Raw genomic sequence first — 26,226 nt, forward strand, 5'->3', positions numbered from 1 at the left:
AATGGAAAAGGGCTCAACATCACGACATCAGGGAAATACAAATCAAAATCTCAATGAGATACCACCTCACACCAGTCAGAATGGCTAAAATCAAGTCAGGAAACGATGTTGGCAAGGATGCGGAGAAAGGGGAACCCTCCTACACTGTTGGTGGGAATTCAAGCTGGTGCAGCCACTCTGGAAAACAGTATGGAGTTCCTCAAAAAGTTGAAAATAGAGCTACCCTATGATCCAGCAACTGCACTGCTGGGTATTTACCCAAAAGATACAAATGTAGGGATCCAAAGGGGCACGTGCACTCCAATGTTTATAGCAGCAATGTCCACAATAGCCAAACTATGGAAAGAGCCAAGATGTCCATTGACAGATGAATGGATAAAGAAGATGTGGTATGTATATATATATATATATACACACACACACACACACACAATGGAATATTATGCAGCCATCAAAAAAATGAAATCTTACCATTTTCAATGACGTGGATGGAACTAGAGGGTATTATGCTAAGCAAAATAAGTCAACCAGAGAAAGACAATTATCATATGATCTCACTGATAAGAAGAATTTGAGAAACAAGACAGAGGATCATAGGGGTAGGGAGGGAAAAATGAAACAAGATGAAACCAGAGAGGGACACAAACAGTAAGAGACTCTTAATCTCAGGAAACAAACTGAGGGTTGCTGGAGTGTTGGGGGGTGGGAGGGATGGGGTGGCTAGGTGATGGACATTGGGGAGGGTATGTGCTATGGTCAGGGCTGTGAATTGTGTAAGACTGATGAATCACAGACCTGTACCCCTGAAACAAATAATACATTATATGTTAATAAAAATAAATAATACACCCCTGATTTCAAAAAAATATTTGGTGACACAACAGAGAACAAGCTAATATTAACTAATATTAAACCACTCAATTTATTTTCATTTTTCTTGATCTCTTTATGTATTTTTAACCATTATTTGAAAGCCATCTCAAACTCCTGTTGTTACAAGATAGAATATAAATAGCAATAATGTCAGACTAATCACAAATTAAGAAATCAAATAAGGAATACATGAATAAATGATTATTAAAGACAACTTAAACTGAAATCTAAAAAGCAAGCTTAACCAAAAACACCTCAATGTAAAATCATTTTTCAAGAGCCTGGGGAAGATGGCAGAGGAGTAGGGAACCCTAGTTTCATCTGGTCCCCGGAATTCAGCTAGATAGCTATCAAATCATTCTGAACACCTGTGATCTCAATTGGAGGTCTAAGAATTGCTGCAATTCTACAAATAGAAAAGCGACCACTTTTTGCAAGGTAGGAAGTGCGGAGAAGTGAATCGGAGGCAATATATTGGAAGATAAACCCCTGGCGGGAAGGAGCCTCCATAAGCCTGATACCGGAAAGTGATATAGCAGTGGGGCATAAAATCAGAATTTATAGAATTGTGTTCCCAAGGGGGACGTCCCTGCCTGAAAGGTGCTCAGGTGGCAAAGCAGGCAGAATATAAGGTGGAACAGCATGGTCTCAGGATCCCAGGGTCACAGAAAGAATGGTGGTGCCTGAGTGTGGCAGAGCTCCCAAGCATTGGAGCAGGGAAGCCAGAAGCAATCAGCAAGCCCAGGAGTGGACTCTCAGCCCTGTGTTGCTATAAACCACAAACCACGGCATGATCGGTGGACTGCTGTCTGAGCAGGGGCCCAGCAAGCGGCAAAACAGTGGCGAGAGTCCTCTCCCTGCCCCAGGAGGAGCGGCGCATGTGTGCGCTGCAGGAGTCTATATTATAAAGTTTGGAGACGTAACAGGGTCATGTGCCTGAGATAAAAATGCTCAGTCACAGGCTGGGTGAACAGAGTGTGGATGGAAACCAGGGAGATAAGAATGACTGACTGCTTTTCTGTGAGGGCTCACTGAAGAATGTGGGGTGTGAACTGTCAGTTCTGGGGCTGGAGACCGGGGCACAACCATTTTCATCCTCTAAAGCTGAGCAGAAAGCCTTCAGGGAACAAAAGTCACATAGAGCAACCCTAAGCAGCTTACACTGAGCCCGGCACCCTAGTGAGGGTCGGTGCAACCCCACCCAAGCAAAGACACCTGAGAATCAGTGCAGCAGGCCCCTCCCCGAGAAGACCAGCTGGAACATCAGGCCAAGACCAAGTTTACAAAGCACACAGAATTGCAAAACTCCAGGGTTAAGGGAAAATAGTATATAGAATTTGAGGTTTTTTTCTCATGATTCATTAGGCTTTCAGTTTAAATTTTTTTTTCTTTTTTTCCTTTTCAGCTAGTTTCTTATTTTTATCAACACTTTTAAGTCTTTTTTAATTTTCGTTTTTACATTTACATATATATATTCTTCATTTTTGGCTTCCTTTCATTGTATTCAATTTTATTTTTGTATATACATAAGTTTTTCTTTCTTTGCAATTTTGGGATCTATTTTCTAACAATCAGACCAAAATACACCCAGGACCTAGTGTATTACTCTGTTCAGTCCACCTGTTTGATTATATTCTCTTTTTCCTTTTTTTTCTTCTTTGGTTTCTGATCGCTTCTGATTTGTTTAGTACATATTTTTCAGGGGTCATGGTTGATATTTTTGTATTCTGTTATCCTGTTCATCTATTCTTCTCTGGACAAAATGACAAGACAGAAAAATTCACCCCAGAAAAGAGAAAAAGAGGCAGTACTAACTGCCAGACACTTAATCAGTATGGATATAAGAAAGATATCAGAACTAGAATTGAGAATAACGATTATAAAGATACATCCATATTGAAAGTGAGGGGAGTGAGAACCATTTATCATGCTAATGGACAAAAGAAAGCTGGGGTAGCAATCCTTATATCAGACAAAATAGATTTTATTTTATTTATTTTATTTTTTATTTTTTTAAAGATTTTATTTATTTGACAGAGAGAGAGATAGCGAGAGCAGGAACACAAGCAGGGGGAATGGGAGAGGGAGAAGCAGGCTTCTTGCCGAGCAGGGAGCCCGATGTGGGACTCGATCCCAGGACCCTGGGATCATGACCTAAGCCGAAGGCAGACGCTTAACGACTGAGCCACCCAGGCACCACAGACAAAATAGATTTTAAACCAAAGACTGTAATAAGAGATGAAGAAGATCACTGTATCATAAAGGGTCTATCCAACAAGGATCTAACAACTGTAAATATTTTTGCCCCTAACGTGGGAGCAGCCAATTATATAAACCAATTAATAACAACATTAAAGAAACACTTGATAATACAATAATAGTAAGGGACTTTAACACCCCACTCACAGCAATGGACAGATCATCTATGCAGATCAACAAGGAAATAAGGCACACTGGACCAGATGGGACTTCACAGGTATATACAGAGCATTCCATCCTAAAGCAAAAGAATACACATTCTTCTCGAGTGCATATGGAACATTCTCCAGAATACATCACACACTGAGTCACAAATCAGGTTTCAACCAGTACCAATGATTGGAATTATTCCCTAGATATTTTTAGACCATAATGCTTTAAAACTTGAACTCAATCACTAGAGGAAATTTAGAAGGAAAACAAACACATGGAGGTTAAAGAGCATCCTACTAAAGAATGAATGGGTCAACCAGGACATTAAAGAAGAATTTTAAAAATTCATGGAAACAAATGAAAATGAAAACACAACTGTTCAAAATCTTTGGGATGCAGCAAAGGCAGTCCTAAGAAACAAGAAAAGTTTCAAATACACAACCTAACTTTACACCTAAAGGAGCTGGAGAAAGAAAAGCAAATAAAGCCTAAACCAAGCAGGAGAAGAAAATAAAGATTAGAGCAGAAATCAATGAAATAGAAACCAAAAGAACAGTAGAACAGATCAATGAAACTAGGAGCTGGTTCTTTGAAAGAATTAATAAGATTGATAAATCCCTGGCCAGACCTCTCAAAAAGAAAAGAGAAAGGACCCAAATAAATAAAATCATGGATGAAAGAGGAGAGATCATGACCAACACCAAGGAAACACAATTATAAGAACATATTTGAGCAACTTATAAGCCAACAAATTAAGCAATCTGGAAGAAATGGATGCATTCCTAGAGACGTATAAACTACCAAAACTGAACCAGGAAGAAATAGAAAACCTGAATAGACACATAACCAACAAGGAAATTCAAGCAGTAATCACAGATCTCCCAACAAACAAGAGTCCAGGGGAATTCTACCAAACATTTAAAGAAGAATTAATACCTATTCTTCTGAAGCTGTTTCAAAAAAGAGAAATGGAAGGAAAACTTCCAAACTCATTCTATGAGGCCAGCTTTTTATCTTGATGAAGTCCCAATAGTTCAAAATGGACAAAAGAAGGCTGGGGTAGCAATCCTTATATCAGACAAAATAAATTTTCTAGATTTGTATTTTGTTATCCTGTTCATCTATTCTTCTCTGGACAAAATGACAAGACAGAAAAATTCACCCCAGAAAAATAGAAGTGGAAGGACAACTTCCAAACTCATTTTATGAGGCCAGCATTACCTTGATCCCAAAACCAGACAAAGACCCCATCAAAAAGAATTACAGACCAATATCCCTGATGAACATGGATGCAAAAATTCTCACCAAAATACTAGCCAATAGGATCCAACAGTACATTAAAAGGGTTATTCACCATGACCAAGTGGGATTTATTCCTTGGCTGCAAGGTTGGTTCAACATCCACAAATCAATCAATGTGATATACTACATTAATAAAAGAAAGGACAAGAACCATATGATGCTCTCAATAGATGCAGAAAAAGCATTTGACAAAGTACAGCATCCTTTCTTGATTAAAACTCTCCACAGTGTAGGGATAGAGGAACATACCTCAAAATCATAAAAGCCATTTATGAAAGACCCACAGTGAATATCATCCTCAACAGGGAAAAACTGAGAGCTTTTCCCCTGAAGTCAGTAACACGGCAGGGATGTCCATTATCACCACTGCTATTCAACATAGTACTAGAAGTCCTAGCCTCAGCAATCAGACAACAAAAAGAAATAAAAGGCATCAGAATCAGCAAAGAAGAAGTCAAACTCTTACTCCTTGTAGATGATATGATACTTTATGTGAAAAACCCAAAAGACTCCACCCCAAAACTGCTAGAACTCATACAGGAATTCAGCAAAGTGGCAGGATATAAAATCAATGCACAGAAATCAGTTGCATTTCTATACACTAATAATGAGACAGAAGAAAGGAAAATTGAGGAATCGATCCCACTTACAATTGCATCAAGATACCTAGGAATAAATCTAACCAAAGAGGCAAAGAATCTGGACTCTGTAAACTACAGAACACTCATAAAAGAAACTGAGGGAGACACAAAGAAATGGAAAAATGTTCCATGTTCATGGATTGGAAGAACAAATATTGTTAAAATATCTATGCTTCCCAGAGCAATCTATACATTCAATGCAATTCCTATCAAAATACCATCGATATTTTTCACAGACCTGGAACAAATAATCCTAAAATTTGTACAGAATCAGAAAAGACCCCAAAGCCAAATGAAAGTTGAAAAAGAAAACGAAAGCCACTGTCATCACAATTCTGGACTTCAAGCTCTATTACAAAGCTGTCATCATCAAGACAGCATGGTACTGGCACAAAAACAGACACATAGATCAATGGAACAGAAATAGAGAGCCCAGAAATGGACCCTCACCTCTATGGTCAACTAATCTTCAACAAAGCAGGAAAGAATGTCCAATGGAAAAAAGACAGTCTCTTCAACAAATGGTGTTGGGAAATTGGACAACCGCATGCAGAAGAATGAAACTGGACCATTTCCTTACACCACACACAAAAATAGACTCAAAATGGTTGAAAGACCTAAATGTGAGACAAAAATCCATCAAAATCCTAGAAGAGAACACAGGCAACAACCTCTTCGACCTCAGCCACAGCAACTTCTTGCTAGATGCATCTCCAGAGGCAAGGGAAACAAAGGCAAAATGAACTATTGGGACTTCATCAAGATAAAAAGCTTTTGCATAGCGAAGGAAACAGTCGACAAAACCAAAAGACAGCCGACAGAATGGGAGAAGATATTTGCAAATGACATATCAGATAAAGCGTTAGAATCCAAGATCTATAAAGAACTCATCAAACTCAACACCCAGAGAACAAATAATCCAGTCAAGAAATGGGCAGAAGACATGAACAGACATTTTTGCAAAGACGACATCCAAATGGCCAACAGACACATGAAAAAGTGCTCAACATTGCTTGGCATCAGGGAAATCCAAATCAAAACCTCAATGAGATATCACCTCACACCAGTCAGAATGGCCACAATGAATTATGAAGGTATAAAAAAATACGTTAAATAATCCTAATTGTCATATGCTCAGTCAGTCATATCAACATGGCCTAACAACTTACAACCTTTCTTAATACTTATAAAGCAGCTCTTAATCTGAGAATTGATCCATATCCATGGGTAAAGATGTTGGGAGGGGAAGAAGCGAAACTTACATAAGGCAAAAATCATAGTATTTATAAGATATTTCATTTTTATCCTAATTTAGGATAATGGACATTCTGAATAAGAGTAGTATGAATTAATGACTCACCTCTATCTGTATTGGGAATCCCCAGATCTACTGTAGGAATGGAACTTTCTGCGTGATCACTGTAGTATTCAATGACACTTGCCTGGCCCGCCCAGGTCTGCTTTACAATGGGGACTGAAAAAATGAGAGGAGTGACAGTCACTGGCACAGTTCTGCAGGAAAGCTTAGCATCATGAAGGGGAGCACAATCACCTATAAAGGAGGAGAAGCATTATTTGTTCTTCGGGTATCCCAACCTGCATGCTTTTCCTACCCTGAGAAATGTCAGGTTGTTGGTCGATGACAACACCTGTGTGGAACCCTCTCCTTGAGACGTTTTCAATGTACGTTAAACCCCAACCCTTCTCATTCCTGGTGATTCCTCATTCCTCGAGTCCATGTAATGATCCATTTCCTAATCTGCTTATACTGTAGTGTTTTAATTTTCCTCTTTCCCCCATAGGCTATTTCATTTAAATTCACAACTGGATTTTTCAAATGCTTCTTAGAGGGGTGAGGAATATAATTACTTCTAAGGGATGGGAATATTCTGCGTTTCTGGCTGAGATGCAAATATGTCTCCCTTACAGTGGTGGGGGGGGTAGGGGGCTTCTCAAACTATTCACATCCCCACCCAACGATTCCAACAGAACCACGAAATCCTATCCAGGGAATGACCCTACCACTGAGAACCACTGCCTAGGATAGCTGATATTCTTGTGCTACACTTCTGAAAAATGTGGAAGAAAAAAGATTGAGAACAACTGCAGATTTTTTACCACTACCATTAACAGATAAATTGTTTTAATAAAAGAAATACAACAGAAAACTTTCCCAGTTTTCTGTAATTTAAAGCTATTTTAAGCATCTCCTATCTCCACATTTGACAGAATTCTACCTGATCACTATTTGATATTAATTCACCCGACCAAATATCTGCGTAATTATTATATATATATTTTTTAGCTACTATCTGTGCATCTCTAAATTTTGAGAAGAGGTTTCTGTTGTTTTAATAGAAAAAAAATCATCCTATCTAGATTGCAAACCCTGGCAGTTTAAGAACCTCCACTCCAGTGAACTAAATCTTCAGGTCAGTATTTTGAGATTTTTTTTTTTTTAAAGATTTTATTTATTTATTTGACAGAGACAGAGATAGCAAGAGCAAGAACACAAGCAGCGGGAGTGCGAGAGGGAGAGCAGGCTTCCCGCTGAGGAGGGAGCCCGATGTGGGACTCGATCCCAGGACCCTGGCTTAAGGCTATTTTTGGAACTAGTTTAAAGGAAGGTTTTATCCATAAAGGCAATTCATCATTTGGTACAAGACTGTTGCCACCATTAAGAATCATATAAAGATACACCAGCCATTTTAATATAGTAGGGTGCTATGATTCTATAATCCCAGAAGCATTCAACAATTTTTATCATCTGTCCCCTAATCACTGTAACTCCTGAGGCATTTGCCATATCTGGCAGCTATAAAGAATTTAAAGCTAAGCCTAAGTCTTCTATAACAGCAGGTAAAGCCTTTATTTTTAACTAGGGTTGATTCTAAGTTACTTAAAACTTTTAAAATATTGGTCGATTTTATTAGCAATGTTTGAATTCTAAATTGAATTCATTCTAGTTATAAAATATTTTATATTGAGGCACTGTGTTCCTAAGTATATTAAACTTTGAGAAAATATTTCAATAGTTACATGATCAATTATCTCATTTTCAATACAGAGAGGCATACTTTCTACCCCCCAATAAAAACACTAGTGAATGCCTCTTTCAAGAAGGTTTACCACAAGATAACTTATAATTGGAGCAAAGTAAAACTTGTGCTATTAAAGAAAAAACAAACCCCACTGCACAGATGGTATAAATCTTCCACATGGCTTTACAGACTTGAAGCAGGAGGAGATGTGTCTCGCTAGGAAGCACAGAACACACATTTTTACCCTGATGAATTTACTTGCAAACTGATTACAAATGAAAATGAACTAGACACTTAAACACTGTACAAAAACTACCCCACAGTCAAATGTGAATGACTCTCGATGTTAAGGTATCTGCTCTTTTCACTTGACAAATGGACTTCTTGTCTCCGTATGCACGTCAATGGCAAAACCCTGGCTGTGCCTCTCTCCTCCGGAGAGGGTTAAGACACAACCCCCGATTTTAAAGATGAGGTGTACGTACGACTGAAAGGCATCCCTTGGGGGCTGATCTAAAACATTTTCAGGCAATCTTGGAACCTCTTTATCGGTTCAACAGCCAGGGGGAGATCCGAATAGGGCGGCACCTGACTCCCTCCCTCTCTTCAGTTAATTAATCTGATCACATCAGTTGACCCAGAGTGAAGCCTTCCACCTGGCTGCATTGTAACCCAAGCCTCATGTCTGAAATAAGCAGACAGCCCAGTACCTGTAAGCCTCTCTAACCACACACCCCTTTCAATAAGTTTGTTCACATTGGCTTCTTCCAGACAAGATGACTGCGGTAAAGATAACAGGGTGTTTTGTTTTTTCAATCTGAAAGGAATAAAGTGTTTATTTTTAGGTGCTCAGGAAGCTGTGAAAAGGAACGAAAGGCTGAGCAAATAGCAATTTTACCTCTTTAATCAGAGGGGACTGCAGCGGGAGAGCATCTCACGACCCAGCACTTGATGAACAAAGCAGTGGCTGCCACCAGATACTTAAGACACTCACAGGAATGGTGTGGCAAAATGGTGCAAAAAAAATTCTTAACATTTTCTGACAGCTCACGTCACACAGTGGAAAAACACATAATCCAAGAGGAAGTGAAGAAGCTGAATATTAAAACTCCAGAGACCTTCTCCTCGCTTAAATATAATTTTACATGCTATGCCTAATTTGCTTTATATAATACGTTTAAAGTTTCTTAAAACCCTATACTAACTGCTTGCATCTCAAGAGTGTGTTGCTATTTCAATGGTGTCAATATGTATTTCTTTCTTAAGCCAAAAGATAGAATATATTTTTGCTGTGTCCTAAGAATGCTTTATTTCATTTAAATCAGAATCCAGACACAAAGCAGTTACATAAATGTTTGTTTCACCGTTAAGCAAAAAAGGTACAAGATGTTAATACAATTTTTTTAATTTTGGAACTTGCCTCATTATCAGTTCTTCATTGAGAATATAAAAAATGAGTTCAACGTATATTTTCCCTTGCCTTGACTGGGGCCTTTTTTTTTTAAAGATTTTATTTATTTATTTGAGACAGAGAGAATGAGAGAGAGAGAGAGCACATGAGAGGGGGGAGGGTCAGAGGGAGAAGCAGGCTCCCTGCTGAGCAGGGAGCCTGATGCGGGACTCGATCCAGGGACTCCAGGATCATGACCTGAGCCGAAGGCAGTCGCCCAACCAACTGAGCCACCCAGGCACCCTTGACTGGAGCCTTTAACAGAACATGCCATCCCTCACCCTCACCCTGGACATGGCTGACATTATAAGGAGTCAGGAATGGGGGGCATCGCGAGGGGTCTTCTGCTGTCCCCAGGGGCAGTGCACCCACAAGTGAGAACCTGCCACCAGATACGTCACCAACCGTATAGCCAACTCTCAGTTTTTCAAAGATAAATACACAGTCTTATCTTTGGGTCTTTTTCCTTCATTGTCATCTGGCCTTTGTAACTTCAAGTGTTTCTACCACAAAGTGCACGGGGAAAGAAAAAAAAAACCCACTCCAGTCCATGTATTCGGCTTGACTATAGCAGTTATATGCTTGGACAGGGGTGGCAGTCTGAATGCCCAGCTTGGTTTATATTTTAGATCCTCTGTGGATTTCAATTTCTGGCTCTCCCCATTGCTACTGAAAATAGAAAGCCTACATTCCCACCTTCTGGCCAAGTCAAAAGTGGCCTTGAGTCTAGCAGAATGTCAACATGAATATCAAATACCATTTATCAAGTGTTAAGATCGTTACATCCAAGGAGATGACAGTACAGCTATGCTGTGGCAGAAAGAATTTGGGATTTGGAGCCAGAAAACCTGAATCCCAGCTCTCCTACTCAACAGTCTACAAGAACGGGCCAGCTGCGTCTTGTCCCGCACTCCGCTTTCTCTACATGATCAAGGGAATCACGTTAATTATCACATCATAAGGAATTGTCACCATGAAGGCAGATGATACAATGTATGTAAAAAACACACCAGAAAATGTAAAAAAGATGAGCAGACGCAGTTAACATGGTGTTGTCAATGTAACGAATATGATTACTGGATAATTCTCTGGGCCAACTGGTGGTTAGACTAGTCTTCCGAAAGAAAAAGAGGAGCCCAATATGAGGAATTCTTAATCTCAGGAAACAAACTGAGGGTTGCTGGAGTGGGGGTGGTGGTGGGAGGGATGGGGTGACTGGGTGATAGACACTGGGGAGGGTATGTGCTATGGTGAGTGCTGTGAATTGTGCAAGACTGTTGAATCACAGATCTGTACCTCTGAAACAAATAATGCAATAGATGTTAAGAAAAAAAAAAAAGAAGATAGCAGGAGGGGAAGAATGAAGGGGGGGAAATCGGAGGGGGAGATGAACCATGAGAGACGATGGACTCTGAAAAACAAACTGAGGGTTCTAGAGGGGAGGGGGGTGGGAGGATGGGTTAGCCTGGTGGTGGGTATTGAGGAGGGCACGTTCTGCATGGAGCACTGGGTGTTATGCACAATGAATCACGGAACACTACATCTAAAACTAATGATGTAATGTATGGTGATTAACATAACAATAAAAAAATTTTAAAAAAAGAAGAAGAAGAGGAGCCCAGTGGCCTGAAAGGCTTACTTCTATCCAGCAATATGGATATCAAAGTCCCTAAAATCCTGCTGCCTCAGACTATCTTTTCAAACAAACATCCAAGTTTAAAGATGGCTTGCCACAGAAACCCAACCGTGAAAACCTCATAACACCTTTTAATTAAGTCTCAGGCTTCGGTGACCCCAGATTCAAATTCATAGCAGTGAATTAATGCATCCAGCTTTGGGAGGTTTGGTTTTAATGCTCCTTACAGGCTTTTAAGATTTGTAATTTTTAAAGACCTTTGACTTGAAATTCAAATGTAAAAGCATTTGATGGATATCTGAAAAGATTATCTCAACCTGATGCAAATAAGAAAGCAATAAACTAGATCATTCAAAATTACTAAATTAAAATTAGCAAACTTCTTTTTCATTTCTGTAGAATATGAAAAATACAACAGGGATGATCCCTAATTTTACTGCTTTACTGTCACTTGAAAAATATTTCAAAAGAGAAAATACCACCACCACCACCATTCTTAACATCAATATTATGAAAACAGTCACTACTTCCAAGTGCAGCTTCAAGATCCAATAAATCAATTTGAACACTTCTGCGGGCTATTAAAAAAAAAAAAAAAGGCAGTCCCTTCATTCATTTCCTTTGATACTTTTTTACAAAATATGTCAAACCTTGTCCCCAAACGCCCTCCCAGATTTGCTCCCAAAAAGCAAAAGGATATTAAATCTAGGTTAATTTTTGTGAATGATGAAAATTTTAACTACTATATTGATTTTTAATAATCTTTAGGACTCCTTGTATAATGAGTGCATATATTAGGTTGATTTAATAGGACTTGGCACTTTATATGACTATTTTAGGTAAATATGAAGGTTTATAGTTACATACTTGTATGATACTGTACACATAACCAGATTTTAATTGATGTTAATATCTGAATACTTCAATCCCAAATTACAATATTTTTTATTTGTAAAATGTTCCCCTTTAAAGTATAATATTTAAGTATCATATTATCAAATAAATAGTATAAATGAACTTCCCCCATAGCTCCAATCCCACGAAAACGACAGCTGGTTTAGAAATCTCTTCTACACAAATATCACACTCTTGATGAAATCGACAGTCTTTTCATGGAAAAAAATTAAAATAAATGCTAAAATTAGAAAATGCAAAAGACTGTCTAATTTTCAATTTCAGAAAAGTGCAGCTTGAAATAAGGCGAAAAAAGAAAGAAATTATGTCTACTTATATTTAGGATGGGCTTTTTCTTTTACATTATCACCATAACTTAGAATTCTGTAATGACACCAAAAACTTGAATAAAAACAACATTCATCTGCATGCCAAGATTTTCTTAAGAAGGGACCGCTGTGTATAAGCCACCTCTTGCCTTTTCTGCAATATAATCCACTCATGAGTGAATACATATCTTTAAAAAGTTCCCAAGTGTGCATCTACCATAATGTAAAAAGATGTCTTTGAGAAAACATCCTTTTTTTGGCATTCTCTCACCTTGAAATCCCCTCTAACATTGTTCATACAGTTCAGAGCCGGTGCATGGACATGATAGGACATTATTCTGCAAAATGGATTGTTATTCACACATTGTGTCCAAGATTGCCACAGCTGTGCTTTCCCATTTCCAATTTAAAACACTGCTCTGAACAGTATTCAGAAGGGCTAGGGCCACTCATGTTTCGACACAAAACAGTCCCTTCTAATTGATCTTGGTGATTGAAGTGGTATGATGAGGAATACTAACTAAATAACTGCTTTCACTTCAACAGTATATATGTCATTATCCCTTTCTTGAGTTTCTCTCTGGTTTGTAGTTTTTTGTTTTTTTTTTTAAGGCAGTTGGGATTTTAAAAGTTCAACAAAAAGGAATAACACAAAACCTACTTCTATCACCATGAAATTTCTTGCATGTTTTTACTGCAAAAAATATATCCTCTTTCTTCACTGGATTTCCCTAGAAAACAAGAAAACATATATGCATATATGAGTCTGTGTCATATTAACACCCACATTCACACCCGTTAGATCTCGCATGCCGTAGAGGTGACCTTCACCAACGTCAAGGACATCAAACCTGTTTCCGGGATTAAGTTTTAGGGGAAAACAGGAACTGTAATTCAGCTGACAAGTCCTCTGACGTCAGCCAGACCTGGGCCCGGATCCCAGCCCTGCCCTGTGCACATGGTGTGATCCAGACAACATTCTTCAGCTCTTGACTTCAGTCTGCTCGTTTCGAAGATGGTCAGAATAGCCACCAGTGAAGCCGCTGTCATTGCTACATTTATTCAGCACATTATAACTGCCCAATAAATGCTAGACACCTTTCCTTTTCCCAGCTGGTGAAGATTTTGACAAAGGGAGAAAACCAGTGGTCTGTGTTTGTGTACAACAGGAGCAGACTCTCTCTTGTGGGGCTGGTCTCACTTTAATGTTCAAAGTATCTTTATGGCCCCTTTATTGTCTACCCAAGTCTAGGCTACAGCAACATTCTGTCTTCTGCCAAAGGGAGGATTACTTCAAACACTTGGGCGCCAGGAAGGAGGAGCAATTACGGAGCCCTGAGCTGGCCTAGCCCCAGCTGACCGCTCAGATGAAAGAGGCACACAGGGGGATTGTGGACAGCCTACACTCAAGGCCACGGACTGCTTCGTGGGGTGTTCTGACCCCTTTATCAAATGTCTTAGGCCTTTCATAATACTCAATCATGACTCAAACATCATCTGGGGCCAGTTTATAGTGACATTTAACCACAGCTTTGTCGTATAACTCAAGACACTAGGAGGTTGACCCCACCAGACTGCCCAAAAGAGTATTAAAAAACAAGCAAGCATCATGTCTAGAAAGACAGGAGACAGGTTTTCCCCCTCAGGAACTAAGAAAATATTACAGATTCTCTCCCATTACTGCAATATGTGTGTGTGTGTGCGTGTGTGTGTATACATATATTCATCTTTGAATATGCAACACACAGACTTCTGTGTGACCGCCTTGAGAAGAACAGACAACATTTGAGGGTGAGGAATATATTTTCCCTTCTGAGAAAGAACTGTTAACAACTTAGTGAGTTTCAGCGGTCTTCAGGCTCATCCTGGGGACTGGACTAAGGGAATGCCGTAACAAGTAAGTTCATTCTGAAAGCTCTGCTGGACAGTGCAAGGTGAGACCAAATCAAGGTCTTCAGGTGAGAGGAGACGGGCTTGAGGAGAAAGCTTAGGTATAGCAGGAAATGTCTGAAATCACCCTTCTAGGAAGTGGAACAGAAATTCCAGTAGACACATGCTGAATCATCAAGAGAAATGACTCCAGCATACTGACTCGGAAGAGCTGTGGCAGGCAGTTCCGCACGGAGGCTCCAGTGTGAGTCTGTGCCCTTACAGTCCTCCCTGCCCCTCCCCCAGACTCATGGTGTGACCTTGAACAAGTACTTCTCAGTGCCTCTCTCTTTTCTTGTGTCAACTAGGAGAACAACAGTGCTCACCTGATAGGGCTGTTATTAGTAGAAACACGATCTCTACTTCTTACCTGGCACATAACGAATGTTGGGTTTTTTTCAGTAGATACTTAAAGTGCTAGGACAACGTTATGCACAGCATATAGATTTTCCTTTGATATGCGAGGAAGTTTTTCTTCTATTACTTACACAAAGTGGTAGAAAAGAATGGAATGTGGTGGCACAGTAGGAGTCCACAGCATCTGTACAGAATTCAGGCACTGGAGTGAGGGGAGGCCCATCGCCTTTGTCCCAGATGTAGAGGGCAATCTGTCAGGATAGGAGCCGGCAACAAATGAAAGAACCTGGCCAACACCACAAGTGTAAGAAGGTACAAAATATCTCAAGGAAAAGCAGACCACGTCTTCTATAGAGCACTTAGACTGAACCATATCAATTTGACACTATTCAACAGATTTTTTTTTAGATATAAAAATAGCAATTCCTGTGGATCAATCTAATCTTTTATTAACAAGAATCCATATTCTGTCTGCCAAACAATTCCAAAGTTGTCATAAGCAATTTCAGGGAAGCTATTTTAGGGTTTCTAAAACATTGCAGTGGAAGATGAAAGAAAATATTCCCGTGAGGCTGGTTTTCTGCAGTATGGTAATTACATACCTTGACTAACTGCCTTGCTGAAAACATCTAAAACTGTTGGATAAAATATCTTTAAAATAATTTTAAATGGATTGCTAAATTGCCACAAAAGTATGGAACTTGTGAGGACAAAAATGCAAAAGGAAGAGCCTGGGGAAAAGGGCATCAAGGGTAGTTTCCCTCAGTAGGTGGATGGTAACTCTGATGATGCTGAGTTTCTGATGGGGGTTAAGAAAATAAAGCCCATGACTCACCCAAGGTGGGGAGTGTTTAAGAGCAAACCCCACATAAAGCTGGGACTTTGGAGCTAGGTGGAGGGGAAAAATCATCTCCAAATCTCCTCTGAGATTTTGTAATCAAAAACCAGACCTCCCTAATTTGTGCCACCAATGTGGTCTAAAACACTTCAAACAGTAATTTAAAGTGGTCCCAAGTCAGTAGAACCCTGTAGCAGTAGGAAAAGCAAATGCAAATCCTTCCTGGGGAACCCAAACCTTAATGTAGGACTCAGAGGATTACCACAGATACAGTTCCAAGCAAGACTACTCAGAGAAAAATCACAGAAAGTACAGGGACGTGAGCTGATGATCAAGAGCCAGCAGACATAACATAATTGGACCCAAAAGACTGCAGGTCTTGGAACTATCAAACACAGATTATAAAATTACTATGTTTACTACATTTTCATAAAGAGAAAATTTCCAAACTTTAGCAAAAAAGTTTTTCAAAGATTATATAAAATAAGCAAATTTGAAAAGAAAGAACTAAATTTTTATTCTAAAAATAAAAAACAATAAATGAAAAATGTAATGGTTAGGATAAGCAGCGTATTAGACCCCGGTGAATAAAAAATTAGGGAACTAAAAGATGAAGGCCCCCAAACTATCTGAAATGGAGCACAGCAGAAACAGAGGTGGGAAATGTAAGAGAAAAATTCATAGCGCTAGCACACATCTAAAGATCCAGGAGGAGATAACAGAGAGAACTGGGGTGAGAACATGCTTGAAAAGACAATGACTGAGAATTTCCAAAAATTACCTAACAATCCTATTTTGGAAAGGGTCAATGAATCCCATGCAGGATGTTAAAAAAAAGAAAAAAAAAGTCAGCGCCTAGACATCTAATAGTGAAACTGCAGAACACCAAACACATCTCAAAAGCAGGCAGAGAGAATGGGATTACCTACAAAGAAGCCACGTGAGACCAACGTTGATTTCCCAACACCACAGCAATAACAGAAGCCAGAACACAGTGTAGTAAGGCCACTGTGATGACAGAAAATAATGGACAACCCAGAACTGTAAACACAAGGTAACTATGTTTCAAGAACAAAGTGGACATAAATGTTTTTAAAGGGAAAAAAAATGAGAATGTACCACCCTCACTGAAGGAAACTCTAAAGGATGTGCCTCAGAAGAATAAAAATGACCCCACCTGGGTACAGCTACTCTGGAAGAGGTTCCTCAAAAAGTTAAAAATAGAGCTACCCTATGACCCAGAATTGCACTACTGGGTATTTACCCAAAGGATACAAACATAGTGATCCGAAGGGGCACCTTCACCACAAATGTTTACAGCAGCAATGTCCACAATAGCCAAACTATGGAAAGAGCCTAGATGTCCATCGACAGACGAATGGATAAAGAAGATATAGTATACACACACACACACACACACACACAGGAATATTATGCCGCCACCAAAAAAATGAAATCTTACCATTTGCAATGACGTGGATGGAACTAGAGGGTATTACGCTAAGCGGAAATAGGTCAATCAGAGAAAGACAATTATCATATGATTTCACTCATATGTGGGATTTAAGAAACAAAACAGATGAACATAGGGGAAGGGAAGGAAAAATAAAATATGACTAAATCAGAGAGGGAGAAAAACCATAAGAGACTCCTAACTCTAGGAAACAAACTGAAGGTTGCTGGAGGGGACAGGAGTGGGGGATGGGCTAACTGGGTGATGGGTATTAAGGAAGGCACTTGATGGAATGAGCACTGGGTGTTATATGCAACTGATGAATAACTGAACTCTACCTCTGAAACTAATAATGCACTATATGTTAATTTACTGAATTTAAATTTTAAAATGTCCAAAAACATATGATCCCACCTTGCAGGTCTTAGAAGTAAGATGGGATACCAAGCAAAGGCAGTGGCAAATACATGGTTAAGCTAATACTGATGTGAATTGCATAAAATAAAGATAATATTTAAGTTGAGGGGTTAAAAAAAAGAACAAAAATACTAATTAATAAAGACCATATAAATTGGGAAGGGGACAGGCTCCCGGGTGGCTCAGTCAGTTGAGTGTCTGCCTTCAGCTCAGGTCATGATCCCAGAGTCCCAGGATGGAGTCCCAGGATCAAGTCCTGCATCAGGATCCCCACTCAGTGGGGAGTCTGCTTCTCCTCTGACCCTCCCACCTCTCGTGCTTTCTCTCTCTCTCAAATAAATAAATAAAATCTTTTTTTAAAAAACTGGGAAGGGGATAATCAGAGTCCAATGATTCTAAGTCCCTTGAATTTAGGACATCAATTACTTAGCCTTTGTCAGGTTAAGAATGCATGTTAAAATATTTAAAATAACCAGTAAGGTTATTTTAAGGTACAGACAGAACTTCCAAAATAGCAGAGGAGGAAAAAAATGGCAAAAGAACAAAAAATAATCCTATATAGACAGTAAGGAAATTTTTAAAAGAGCCAAAGAGAAAATGGGGGGGGGGGGGGGAGTAAATGAAGTGTTAGCAATCAATTCAAATATAATGGTAATCATGTTCAATGTAAATGTAAATTTGCTACCTGGTTTAAAGACAAAGACTGGCAAACTTGGAGGAAAAAAAGATAGGTCCTAAGAGAAATGCATCTAAAAGGGGACACAAAGGGGCTGTAAGAAAAAGATGAGAGATAATTAAAAAGCAAACCCAAAACGAAAGCTGGTATAGAAACAGTCACAGCAACAAAATACATGTTAGGGCAAAGAGCATGACAAGAAATAAAGATGAAGTCCTAAGAAGGTGTGAAGATTCTAAACTTGTATGCAATTAATTAACATAGTCTCAGAGTAAAAAAGCAAGAGTTGGAAGTTACAAGAGGAGACACTGAAATACACCATTATTATGGAAGATCTTCCCATTCCTCCCTTAATAAATGATACATCAAGCAGACGAAAGTAGAAGGAAGGGAGGAAGGAAGATTAACTTATGAGATTAAATCTATTTCTTCCTTAATCTAATAAGAGACTATTATACCCCCCCAAATTTTAGCATATACATCTTTTCCTCCATTCATGAAAAGTAAACATGAACCAGGCCACAAAATAAGCCTAAGAATATTTCTAGCTACTGTTATATAGGCCACAATAATGCTAAGCTAGAAATCAATAACACAACACAGTAACAACACACACAAGTATACCGGGTCGCAATGAAAAATGTATTTTTTAAAATGGGTCAGAGTCAAAAAAAAAAAAAGTTTAAAAGCCCCTGTCCTAGGGAAACTCCTGCCAATGACAGTCCAGACACACATCCAAAAAAACCCCCTAAAAGTAATGAGTGTAATAGCAGAGAACACAGCGCAGTGCAGAAGCCCGCCACCAGGAGAACGGGTAGGCTGACTGCTCTAGTCACAGGAGGGACTCCTGCGGGAAGAGGAAGTAAGCTCATTAGAGCCACTGCGCATACCGACGTGGATGAGTTCCGAGTTAGAACAATACTCATGGTACACTTTTGTTCACCTGAAGTCCAAAAGGATGCAAAACTGCATAATGTCTTATTCAGAGGTACAGTCATATGCTATAAAAGATGAAGAAAAGGAAGAGAGAATTCCAGAAAGTGTTGACTAGTGAGAACGAAGGGGACGCAGGAACGTCACATTCAGGTAGTTTCAAAGTGACTGGTCATGTTCTAGCTCTTAAGCCAGGTGGCGATTACATAGATATTTTGACTGATCCTCATACCTTTCACATACGTTAGAAATATTCTTTGTAGGTATTTAGTGTTCAATAGATTCCCGAACCTGGGTAGCTATACCAAAGTTCACTCTTCATTAAAAATATCTAGGCAGACCTGTGCTTTCAATTAGTCATTCTTTCCTTTCTATGGGAAGGAAGAAAGGTTTTTTACATGTATATTTCTCCCCCAGTAAGCTATTTCATCACATGCAAACAGCCAGGAAGGTAAAGCCTTGTAAGTGCCCTTTTGCTCCTGGCATGCTGCCAGCACTCCAGGCCTGAGTGACATGTCAAGATTGACGCCCCCGTCCTAAGATACAGGTTCCTACAGAGTGAAAGGTGGGGCTATTCTAGGCAGTCAGATGTGCATGTGCCTGTGAATGAAACCCATGAAGAAACCTTCTTAACAATGATCCTGGAATGGTTAATGATGGGACACCTGCCTCCAGGATGACTGGTCACAGGTGTCCACCAAATGCCAGGGATACTGGGGTCCCAACTGGCATGCCACGCACGGCTGCCTGCTTGGGACCCACTGGTTCAACTCTGCCCCAGAGAACCAAGGAGAAAGACGTGACCAAGGTATTGTGCAGCCAAAGTACCAAATAAGAGCAAAGGTGCTCTGATGGCAGTTTTGCTTGTTTTTAGAAATCCACCTTTGCACCCCTCCACCTAGCTTAAAGAAAAAAAAAATCAAGATTCACGGATGCAATCTTTTTCACTGCTCCTCCTCCACCTACATGATTAAAATGAGCGTACAGGGAAAGACCTAATTTTCTGGAGAAGAATTACCTTGGTGGGGAGACATGCATAGGTGCATTGGGGGGTAGGGGTGTGCTGTCAGGGAATAAAAAAAGCCACCTTTTATATCAAAACACATGAATTCTTGATTACTAAGACTTTTGACAAATAAACCATGACGTACCTCATGTTTTAAATCTATCGTAAAGTCGGATTTCAGGGATTCACTCTTTAACCTCTTGGTAAGCCTAGAAAATAGATACAATTTGAGATTTTTTTTTTTAAATCAGAAGAAGCATCAAACAAGAATAACACAGTGAGACTTTCTAATGTTTGAAAACAGATTAAAAGCACACATTTTAAGATAAAATTAAGAGTTTCATATTTCCTTGAGGCAAAGCACTGTGAAAATGGAATTATTTGTTGAGTAGGAAATGAATGCAAGCCTTTTTTTGCAAATGTAGCATTCATTGTTTCAACATCTGGCAAATACTATAAAATACAATACAATAAATTAAATGCCTTATGTAAAACAAAGCCACAAAGTTTATTGACTCCTGATAAGTGTATTAACTCCTGACAGAGAAAGAAGACAGAAAAGGGGGAAAAAAAAAAAAAGCTTGCATGATAGAGAAACAAAAGTTGCTACTTTTCAGTCTTGTGCTTTTAATAACCCAAATGAACTATAGCTTGTGGAGTGTTTAGGGGAAGAGCGCATATGGTTTGTGGAAAGAAAAAAACATTTCATTTCAAGTCCTTTTCTTAAAAGAAATCTTCAGTGGCTCCTTCTAGTGCAGATGAGAGCCCCATCATTCCCGTCCACTGTCCCCTAGCGTCTCCGTACTTACCTGCTGCACCCACAGCATACATCTGCCCACTGTTCTCTCTTGCTATATCTCTGCCTGGTACACCCACACCCAACCTTCACATGGCAAACTTGTCGTCAAGATCAAACTCAAGGACACCTTTTCTGTGGAACTTTGCCAGACTTGCCCACCGGCATAAATGGAAACTTCCTTTGCTCCCAGATAGGAAGCAAGCTCCATTAACTTTATCACACACATCCTGTTGTGTATACGTTCCTCTCTGTGCTATAGCTTCTTTGTATCGCCAGCACTGCCCACTGTGCCTGGCCAAAAGGAACACTCAGTGAGCAGCCGGAATGAATGAGGGCAAGATATTCTTTGATTCCAAGCTGTGTGAGGTAGAATTACATACTTATGCAGACCGCTGAAATACCATATGGTTCTAGATCTGTCATAGGCTAGAGACCAGACCATCGGTTTCAATTACAAACCCCCTAACACATATTTTAACTGCAAAATTTTAACTGCAAACACTCCTTTTCCTTTTAAAAGGAAAAGTAGAAATAAGTTTCAAAACTCTTTACTGAATTTTCAACCTAGTTGAACCACAAAGATTTCTTTTTTTTTTTTTTTTTTAATTTTATTTATTTTAGGGAGAGACAGCACAAGTGGGAGGGGCAGAGAGAGAGAGAGAATCTCAAGCAGACTCCATGCTGAGCATGGAGCCTGAAGTGGGGCTCGATCCCAGTACGCTGAGATCATGACCTGAGCCAAAACCAAGAGTCAGGTGCTTAACTGTGCCACCCAAGCACCCCAAGACTTCCTTAAAAATTTACTTTTAATTAGAGGAAAGAAAGGACACAGGTTATAATTTATGTTTAGTATTAAAGCATCTGTCTTGGAGTAGATATTAATGCAGCTTGGTGGCGGGTAGATCCAAACAGCCCACGTAATCTCGGTCACATTCCTGCTCAATACCTGCCCTCAGATTTGTCAGTAGGAGTGGGTAAGGATACACAGAGACAATGTTCTCAGACACACTCCCGGTATATATTAACAGAAAAAAATCCACCCTGGCATGGATTCTCAAACAGTTTGAAGTCTGCTCAGTTAGAGCTAGTTTTTATAAATAAACAATATCAAGGTAACTTTGGAATCTGGACTCATGCCAAGAGCCTTCAAAATCCGATCAGACCACATTCAGACTCTGAAGACAGAAAAAGTCATACCTGGGCTTCCTGCCAGAGGCAAGGGACACGGAGTTGGGATGGGAACCCAATGGCATGTGACATCCATTGTTATATGGCCATGCATCACAGGCCCCTTCTTCCTAGACAACAAAATACCTCTGACTTGTTACCCTAAACATGCTCTCTGCTTTTTTGACTTTTTAAGCTTCTTTCTCATTCAATTCTTGAAAATTTGTATTTGGGGGAAACTTCAGAGGGGCAAAACTTGAAGAGCACTGAATTTCTTTAAGATGGACAACGACTAATTTGAGGACACACAGAGATGTAGACTGGCATTTTTAAGTGGCTATGTCTAGCAGCCCATGCAGTCAACCATAACCTTAAGTGATGGTCACCTCAGCATCACGAAGGTCACGATGAGTCAGCCTCACTGACACCCAGAGCCTAAGCCAGTCACCTTGCAAATGTGTTTTTAGTTCTAAAAGTGTACAGGGCGTTCACCTGATTTAAAAGGCAAGTCCTAAAAGTGGGAACTAGGTTTCACTTTTCTATACAACAAGACAGCACAAGGGTTTTCCAAATGCGAATTTCAGTAACCAACAATTCCAAAACACACACACACACACACACAGTTAAGGTCAGAAATTCCAATTACTTAGATAAAATATCTCCTCATTAAATATTCAGTTCCTGGCACATACAACATTTGATATTCAGCTTTCCTATTTTTAGAAAGCTAACTAAGTCATGTCCCAATAACACAGCTCTAAAGACATAACCAGCAAGACTGGAAACTTGCAACAGACAGGGGGCCCCTTCAACTCCATATTAGAAGTTCCTAGCTGACTTTTATAGTCCCATTTGTGAGCTAGTCAAAGGAGCAAAATATTGAAAATAATCTAGGTAAGTTTTACTGGTGGAAAAACAACAGAAAAAAACAATAACATCAACCTATTTGAAGAGATCATCTTATTGGAAATTTCTCCAAAAATGCAAGTATATTCTTTTATTGACACTATTGTTAGAAGATCACCCAGATGGATCACCGGGAAATGTTAGGCAATGTTAAATCAAAACTCACTAATGTAGGATTGCTAGGGCCAATAATGTTTTTGGTGGGAAATAGTCTAAAAAAGTGTGTGTCGTGAAATGTTTTTAAGTAACCAGTTTTTTTGATGACCTGAGCAGGAGAAATACGTAAGTAACTATAAACAGTTGACCTACCTACTGAGTGGGCCATAAAATCAAGGAAAGGAGGCAGAGGGAATCCCCACTCCTGTAGTTTGTGTGGTAGACTGCCTACACAATACAGAACTTCCCCTTCCTTCTTCCTAAGAGACTTCTAGTTACTGAGCCCAATAACTGGGCTCCAGGGTCAGAATTCATTTGATCCCAACCAAACCACTGAAATTCCCAGCAACTGTTAATGGTCCAGGAGCTGGTACATGCCTGAAGTTGACCCAACCAACTTCAATAAGACAAGATCCAACTAGAGATTGAAGATAAGCACTTACATTTCAGTGGTTAGAGAGGTTCTCCACTGCTGAACATAAACAACAGAACATAAACAAACAGAAACATGTAGCCTTTTTTGCCTTGAATCACAAGAAGAACCCAGATTTAGGATGAACTGCTGCTGTATGTGGTCTCAGGAGGCTGTGCACTAAGCATGAGAGAGAGAACCAGCATCCTCAATAACAGTAGGATGCATCAACCAACACAGACTTCACCTTCCAATTACAGTAATAATATTTCCTTAATCCAGCATGCTAACTAATATAGTTAATTACAACCATATTAGTTATAACTCTAACAGGAAGAAATAGCACATTAGCTTTGGAACTGGGAAAAACCAACTGGGAAGATCCAATTTTGCAGCCAGTGGGGCTAATTGATACTTTATGCCTCCTTTAGTTCTTAGTATAATACCAGTTTCTTGAAGAATGTATAGAATCTCCTATGAGAAAACCATTTTTAAATAGATCTTGGCCATACCATAGTTGCTATGCTAGATGGGTTACATTATTTTGTTTGTTGGATTACTTGTCTGCATCACAAGAAAAAGGAAGTATGGTATCAGGTAACTGGAATTTTGAATTTGGTACTCTGGGGGAGCCTACAATTTCATTCTGTTTTGTTTTTGCTGGAAGGGAAAGGGAGGAGAGCCAGAGAAGACCACGGATATTAATTAACTACAAACATTGTGCAGTGTGTTGGCAATCGTTCAGTGTTATGGAAGCAGATGACACTGAATGCAGAAGGTTAACTGGCGCCTTATTCCTCGATCATGCCCGAGTTATAGGGCAACTGCTGGAAATTTTTGGAACTTGTATGGAAGATTAGTCTTTTGGCCCCAATTCCCTTATGCGGTCCCTTCCATACCCTACCGCAGTGACATGAGGCCCTCCGGCCTCTCCCACATCTCGGCAGAAAATATTCCTCAGCTTGACAAGAAAGGGAGTAAGCAGCACTTGTCAACAGATGTTTTCAATGACTTCGTAAAGATGACAGACATGTGCGGGTACAACTACCTCTACAGGGCGCCAAGCTGTCAGTAACACAGTCTCCCCTTGAGAAGACATGTGTCTTGGCTAGTGCAGAGCCTGCAGCCCCAGTTCACAAAGCCCCTGGGAGTTAGCCGCATGGTGAGCCTGTGGTAGTCAGAAGATGAGCATGAGCCAGAGCCAAGAGAACCTGCCAGGACTTGGACTGCCTCTCCAGCTTATAAGCAGTGAAGCCAGAGGGCAGAATTTACAGACCCAAGAGGTTTTATAGAACAGGTTTTGTAGAACAGAACTGCCTGCATGCCAAGCAATGAGTTGGGCTAAATCGTCCTTTAAGAAGGTCCGAGGAGCCAAAGATGTGTTCAACATGGATTACTTCTATCCACCCGGTTTAAAAGTTAGTCAAAAGGAAAGCAATAAAGCTGGTGCAGCCACTCTGGAAAACAGTATAGAGGTTCCTCAAAAAGTTGAAAATAGAGCCACCATACATACCCAGCAATTACACTACTGGGTATTTACCCCAAAGATACAAATGTAGGGATCCGAAGGGGTACATGCACCCTGATGTTTATAGCAGCAATGTCCACAATAGCCAAACTGTGGAAAGAGCCAAGATGTCCATCAACAGATGAATGGATAAAGAAGATGTGGTATATATATACAATGGAATATTATGCAGCCATCAAAAGGAATGAAATCTTGCCATTTGCAACGACATGGATAGAACTGGAGGGTATTATGCTGAGCAAAATAAGTCAATCAGAGAAAGACATGTATGACATGACCTCACTGATATGAGGAATTCTTAATCTCAGGAAACAAACTGAGGGTTGCTGGACTGGTGGGGGGTGGGAGGGATGGAATGGCGGGGCGATAGACATTGGGGAGGGTATGTGCTATGGTGAGCACTGTGAATTGTGTAAGACTGTTGAATCACAGACCTGTACCTCTGAAACAAATAATCCATTATATGTTAAAAAAAAAAAAAAAAGAAGAAGAAGAAGATAGCAGGAAGGGGAAAATGAAGGGGGGGAAATCGGAGGGGGAGACGAACCATGAGAGACTACGGACTCTGAGAAACAAACTGAGGGTTCTAGAGGGGAGGAGGGTGGGGGGATGGGTTAGCCTGGTGATGGGTATTAAAGAGGGTACATACTGCATGGAGCACTGGGTGTTATACGCAAACAACGAATCATGGAACACTACATCAAAAACTAATGATGTAATGTATGGTGATTAACATAGCAATAAAAATTTAAAAAATAAATTAAAAAAGAAAAAAACTAATGATGTAATGTATGGTGACTAACATAATAAAAATAAATAAAAATAAATAAATAAAAGGAAAGCAATAATTAAGTTCCTTATTACACCTAACTCAGTAAAAGGTGAATTGAATCCAGCATCAAGGGGCCCCCAAGGTCCTTGCCAGATGGGGGATGGAAAGAAGTGAAACTCTCTAAACTACAGGATTTGTCTCCTGGATGAGTGGCCTCCTGGATCGGGAGGGAAGGATGGAGAAGGGCATTGTACTGGCTTCAGAGAGATGGTTATATTCCAGGCTTGCTGTACAAGATC

At 39.8% G+C, this 26,226-nt stretch overlaps 1 protein-coding gene and 1 long non-coding RNA gene across 2 annotated transcripts in view; one reads left to right on the forward strand and one right to left on the reverse strand.

Moving 5' to 3' along the window:
• The window catches only part of B3GLCT (beta 3-glucosyltransferase), a 119,114-nt gene that overhangs the window by 39,730 nt on the left and 53,158 nt on the right, over positions 1 to 26,226 (reverse strand). Inside the window, exons 8-11 of the mRNA XM_035003593.1 lie at positions 20,333 to 20,396; positions 14,996 to 15,115; positions 13,240 to 13,309; positions 6,589 to 6,702 (exon numbers count right to left, since the gene is read on the reverse strand). Of these exons, the coding sequence (XP_034859484.1) occupies positions 6,589 to 6,702; positions 13,240 to 13,309; positions 14,996 to 15,115; positions 20,333 to 20,396 (368 nt within the window). The remainder of the gene's footprint in view (positions 1 to 6,588; positions 6,703 to 13,239; positions 13,310 to 14,995; positions 15,116 to 20,332; positions 20,397 to 26,226) is intronic.
• On the forward strand, positions 6,696 to 10,833 carry LOC118009533. The gene is made up of 2 exons (XR_004678967.1): positions 6,696 to 7,660; positions 9,115 to 10,833. It is a non-coding gene; the product is annotated as an uncharacterized LOC118009533 (long non-coding RNA).

The sequence above is a fragment of the Mirounga leonina genome, unplaced genomic scaffold (genome assembly GCF_011800145.1).
Source record: "Mirounga leonina isolate KUSES-001 unplaced genomic scaffold, KU_Mleo_1.0 Mir_127, whole genome shotgun sequence".
Taxonomy (NCBI): domain Eukaryota; kingdom Metazoa; phylum Chordata; class Mammalia; order Carnivora; family Phocidae; genus Mirounga; species Mirounga leonina.